This window comes from Polyodon spathula, chromosome 3 (genome assembly GCF_017654505.1).
Source record: "Polyodon spathula isolate WHYD16114869_AA chromosome 3, ASM1765450v1, whole genome shotgun sequence".
In the NCBI taxonomy this organism is placed as follows: domain Eukaryota; kingdom Metazoa; phylum Chordata; class Actinopteri; order Acipenseriformes; family Polyodontidae; genus Polyodon; species Polyodon spathula.
This window is the reverse complement of record NC_054536.1, coordinates 35,707,703-35,713,702: the sequence shown is the minus strand read 5'-3', so window position 1 is coordinate 35,713,702 and position 6,000 is coordinate 35,707,703. Positions and strand designations below refer to the sequence as shown.

Sequence of the window (6,000 nt, the reverse complement as noted above, 5' to 3'; positions counted from 1 at the left end):
TTCCAATGGCTTGGAAAACTCTCCACCCGTTTTTCAGTTTTCAATTAATTTCCTTTTATGTCGAGTCTGTAGACCACAGCTTCGGAACCCAACGGCAATAAGACTCGGGATCATCTCGTACTCTACCTCTTATCTGAGCTCGATTAAGACTTCCTGCAACAGAGGAGAAGCGCAACTGAGCTCAGCGCGCAGTCTCTCTGCCTATCTACTGGCATTTACTGAAACACAGCACTAGTAGAGTAGAGAGAGAGAGAGAGAGAGAGAGCGCTGAGAGAGAGAGAGAGAGAGAGAGAGAGAGAGAGAGAGAGGAAGGAGAGGCCATACAGATACAACAACTGCAAGAAAAAGTGTCTACAACCTTACAAAACATCGGCAAATAAACACAGACCATGGCTTCGGAGGAGCTGTATGAGGTACCGTAACCATTTAATAGCGATACTTTCGCCCTTTGAGGCCCCTAGTGTTTTAAACGGCGGTCCTCCCAGATCGGTGGACGGAAATATATCTTAAAGGAGACGGCGAAGTGTTGCGATTGGCCTGCCACACTTTGACTGGGGGTAGACTACACAGAGTAAGGGGCTGACTTTACTATAGTGTGGTAAGTGGGGTTTGTTTATAAACTGGACACTTTTGGGGAGGCGATTGCTTCTGTTCTGACTGAGTTCCCGAAATAAGTGAATCAGGTGTGTTAAAGACAATGTGGTTTTTATTTAATGTGCTGAAACAGCAGATGAAATAATAGAAGACCTACCTGTTAGTAACTCATCCAGTCATGGGTTTCCTAAAAATGTACAGCTAAACAGTTTCTCTAAAATGTTCTGTTTTAATGGTTGTTGCTTTTTGTTGTTGCTTCAGCACTTTTTAAGTTATGCGGCGCAAACACGTATATCGTTCATAAAAGTAAAGTGGGAGCACATTTCCATAGGTTTATGGAAGCATGCCTATAGTGAAATATATAGTTGCAGTTATCAAAACTAGATATTGTACTTCAGTGGGATGTATGGAACACATTACAACATGTGCGTGTATTTAGTAACGTGTCTTACGATGGAGAGAATGTGTCTTGAATATACTAGTAAAATAAGGTAAGTGGATTTGTCAAAAAACAAGCAAAAAACTGGATTGGATTATCAGACATGGATTACTTGGCTTTCAAGATTTCATTATGATGAATTATTGTTCTGAAATTGCCAGAACATGAAGATGCTGAAGAATTATAAAGTGTATTGACATATTGTATTTATTCTAAAACATTTTTGTAACCACGGTGGCTTTTTACTACCAGTTTTGGATGTTACAAACACACTGAGATGAGATCACTAGAAAGCAAACGTCGTCCTGTCCCCACCAATTTGGAAGAGTTATCTGGAATGATTCAACTGGATTGCGTTGTCAACTGGATAGGCATGGGTGTTAGTGTTTTTTTTTTTTTTAAATCGTGGCGCCATTACAATGGGAATGAACACACACTATATGACATACCTTGGGATTTACAGGACGTGTAAATAGAGAACGTGGATTATTCGATTTACAGAAATAGGTTTTTTTTTCCCCTGAATTTAAATCGCTGGTGGAAAAAGTAACATTTTTCAAGTTGGCAAAAATAAACCCACCGCAGCCAAGAGTCTTTGAATGTGAGAGGTTAAAGATGACAGCTCAACCATGTCGGGATTTAAGCAAGGCAAGTGATCAACAGAAGTGTTTTTAATGTTTTATGGGAGTGGGTCAGAGCTTCAAAACCTGTTAATTTATTTCTGTGATGGTTCTCGATTTCCTTTATTTAAATGTTTTTGTTGTTGTTATCTTTGATCAATAGAAATTATTCTATATCCAGTTAGTGACTCGTCTACATTTTGAGTTGGTTGAGAATGTTCTACTGTTTATGATAAGGATAATATATATCGTGCTGGTTACTATTGAAGAATAATCAGTGCTATTGGTCTTTTAAAGTGACGTAGTTAAAATGATATCTTGCCGACTTGTGTTAAGGACATTTTGTACACGTCAGTTACCAAAAACAATGGGTTTGCTTGTGTAAGGTTTATGAGATATTAATATATATATATATTATGAGAAATTTTTTAGTTTATCATACTGCTTCCTTCGAGAACAATTACATTATACGGATATATATATATAATATACTTATATATATTATACTGCTTCCTATATATAGTATGCCATACTGCTTAACATTTTCAAGGAAGCTCTTTGTTAATGTATCTATATCTGTTGCCGACTGTGATTGCTAGTTGATTATTTTAAAGTTGTGTTGGTGTATAGTCGGTATGATGATGTGTAAAGTTGGCAGTGGCAGTCAAAAAACGATATCACAGAACAACAACAAAATATTTTGTTCCCCATTGCCGTTTATGTTTTATGAAGTATTGTGCGATTATTTACAATTTTGTAACTTGACCTGTGTTTGCCAACCATTCATTCCTGCTAATGCCAAATGACGTTTTATTGTGTTCTGTATTCTGTTAAACATCCCAGTCATACAAGTCCCTGAAGTACATTAACTTGTTAAAATAAAATTAAATCTGTTAACTAATCTTCAGTCACACAATCATCATTTCTGACATGAGGGTCAGAATGGAAATCGGAGAAACCTTAGGTTACCTAATGTACACAACTAGCAGTACCGATGAAGACATGTCTTTCCAACTAATTTCTAAGGAGGTTTTACTGCCATTTTGAAGTTTATCATAAACCACATGGGATTGACAAAAAAGATCAAGAGTATAGTCATTTTGATGGCTTTTTAATATTGCTTTTTCAAACAATAGCCTACAGAACTGTGAGAGAATTGATTTTGGATGGTGGCTACAAGTATTCTTTTGTTTCCTACAGTATATTTACATTCACTGCAGGAAGGTAATTATTTGTCTTGGAACTAATGTGAAATTAAGGTTTTGGTTGAGAATGGAGAACTGACATTCATATACCGCATGGTAATGAATTAAATCAATCAAAGGGTAATTCCTGTGATTTTTTTTTTTTTTTTAATAAACCAAACAAGCAGGCTAATTTACTGTGCTAAACTATCTTTTGCATTGCTAGTTCAGTTAAAAAGTCATTACATGTACTGTATCCTACTGAACAGGTAAATTCAAACCCTAATGATGAGTACAAATAAAAACATGATAACAGAAGACGCTCAATCAGATTTAGGACTGACTGCATTTCATAAAATGACAAGAGCTGTCTGCATTTGCATGGAAAACTGTTGTTTGATGCATGCCACTGGAATGCATGTTGGGTGCAGTTCATTGGGATGTCATGGTATGGACTTGGAAATTTATGTGGATGTCTCAGAGCTCTGCAGGGTTAACCACTGGCTGTTGGTAGTAGTCCTTATTTCACAATGGCTCCTGAGACTTCAGTGATTGCTACTGTTTGAGATGTGCGATTGAATGTTGAGTTTCTTGGCAAAACATTGTGCCTCTGAAATTCATTGACCAGTTACTCTCTGGCAGAGGCAAGGGGAGTGAGTGTCTTTTTTTTTGTGTTATTCCTTTGTGGATTAAATATTGTAGTACAGTTTATGACAAAATTGGCCTTCATTCATGTTCAAAACGCACAGGAAACCACTTTTGTGGAATTCAAAGAGAAGGCATCAGGGTTCTCACTAGGAATTTTTCACAGCATGGTGGAGGGAGGAGCGGGGGGCGGTGACAGGGTGAAAGAAACGGAGATCCTTGCAACCTACTGCAGGCAAGGCAGGACAAGTCATGCACATGCTTACGCTTTGTGGAAGTAGTTGTCGGCATATATAATATTTTATGGAAGGCCACCTGGGTCAAAAAACATTGTGTTGTACACGTTTCAAATATTCGCTACACATACACGTTTGGACCAATCGGAGCACAAAAATAACTACTTGTACCAATTTTAGTTGGTACGTGTTCTAAAAAAAAAAGACACAAGCTGCGTATTTCCTATGTTGGTGGATAGTCATTTTACTAAGTGGCTTGTCATGACAAAGTATTCTGCTTGACGCAGTCCAAAATAAGTAACTTTTTTATTTGCTTGTTTACGTGCAAGTTTTGCACAAATGAAGGCTCACTTAAACTAAGCTGCAGTTTTGTAAGTAGTTTTTTTATGTTTGTTTAAAAAAGTGTTTGCCTGTACATATTCAACGTTTTTTTAACTGCTTAAAAAAGAATGCTATTGAGCTTTAATTACTTTGTAAAATAAACAGATGGAGTCGTTCAGTCGGGGATAGTATTTAGCAGGCTTACAGTCATGCCACAGACAGTGAAGTTCAAATGACCAGTACAGTAAAAAAAAAAAAAAAAGGTACGGTTTTTGGTTTTTATGGAACTGTTGTTTGGGTGATTTAACACTAAATTAGTGTTTAGTTTTTATTTGTATTGTTTTTAAGTATAAGCTGTTCCTCAAAAGTAACCACGTATATTTCCTGCAGATGGGGAAAGATGATAAAACGTCATCCGTAGACCTCTATTGTGTTAAGAACTGGTACTGTACTTTAAAAAAAGATTAATGTTTTATTAAATTGGCCTGGAGATACTGTAATTGTTTTTTTTTTTTTTTTTTTTTTTTTTTTTCAGTTAGAATTTATTGCAAACATAGTTGTGTGTGTGTATATGTTTCTGGACCCTCACTATAACGGCATCCTCGCTTATTGCCCATTGCCCATTTTTGCCCATGGCCCTTACCTGGTGGTATAAAGAGGGTTGACTGTAGTAGTTTCTGCATGTGACTTGTATTGTATTATTTGTAGGCAAAATAATATATTCTACTTATTGATTACTAAAAAAAAAGCTATACTAATAACATGCATCATCTCACATTTTAAATATTCTAATACACTTTACTGTGATCAAGTGATTGCAGAGTTTTGCTGTTGTTCTTTTGATATCAATCTCTCTCTCTCTCTCTCTCTCTCTCTCTCTCTCTCTCTCTCTCTCTCTCTCTCTCTCTCTCTCTCTATATATATATATATATATATATATATATATATATATATATATATATATATATGGTAGTTGTTGCACCATTAATAGATGTACCTTTCACTTGATCACACGTGTGCTTGCAAGAATAAGTGGAAAACCTGTTTGTCACTGTTGTTCCATAGTTAAGGAATATTCAACATAAATGTTTTTTTTCCACTTATCGCAAGTAAAACTGGACATGTACTGTGTCCCACAGTTTATATTTTAAAACCTACATACTATATGAAAATCTGTCTGTGAGGAAATTGAAGTCATACAAAAGGATTATTGTAAAGTTGTGGCGCTTTGGATTTCTTTCTACAGACCTTGAAATAAAAAAAAAAAAAAAAAAAAAAAGATTGAATACTCAAAACTGTTTGGAATACACATTACTGTTCTTCATCTGAACTATTTATTTATTTAACCCAGCTTGTTATGGTATAATAATAAAGATCTGCAGTGTTGTTACGTTGTTGGTTGTTACAGAGCTGTGTATCGGGGGCACACCTAGAATCTAGTTTCATCTGTCAACAGGAGGGAATGTGCTAATAAAGTTCAGTGAAGTCTCATTTCCGTGTTGCATACATTACACACACTAAAGAAGATGCTGTCACAACCAACCCGTTGAAGGCTATTGAGAAACAAGTATTTTAAGCAAACCAATTTCTCACATAAAGGAATAAACAGTGTTTCACATGATTATTATTATTTCTGAATACAGCTGCATTTTTCCAGGTAACAACGTAACGGCCTGTTGCGCTAAACTGCGAACAGCGCTGGCGAGAACCCTGGGCATAATATTTTGGGTAATTATTGTTTTATGGAAATTATTAGCTGCATAATTAAATAGTTTCCTTGAGACCTGGACAGATGATTCAATAGTTTTTGATTTAGCCCTCAGAGTATAATATCAGCACAAAGGGTATAGTAATTGTGTGTATCCTTGAATGCAACATTTCTGTTTAGCCATATTTTTGTTGCTTGAGACACACCATGAGCCAGATTGCAGCAGGAATGAAGAAACGTTTGCTCTAATCAA

The 6,000-nt window shown here is 36.0% G+C and overlaps 1 protein-coding gene across 3 annotated transcripts in view; it reads left to right on the top strand.

The window, feature by feature from the left end:
• The first annotated feature begins 202 nt into the window (after positions 1 to 202).
• The window catches only part of LOC121313038 (chromodomain Y-like protein), a 121,490-nt gene continuing 115,692 nt past the window's right edge, over positions 203 to 6,000 (top strand). The window contains exon 1 of one of the 3 annotated variants that reach the window (XM_041245159.1): positions 203 to 413. Coding sequence is in view for 2 of the 3 variants with exons in the window: in XM_041245158.1 (XP_041101092.1) it covers positions 390 to 413 (24 nt within the window). In the remaining variant the exon portion in view is untranslated. The remainder of the gene's footprint in view (positions 414 to 6,000) is intronic. The other 2 variants (XM_041245157.1, XM_041245158.1) reach the window with 2 other exon arrangements.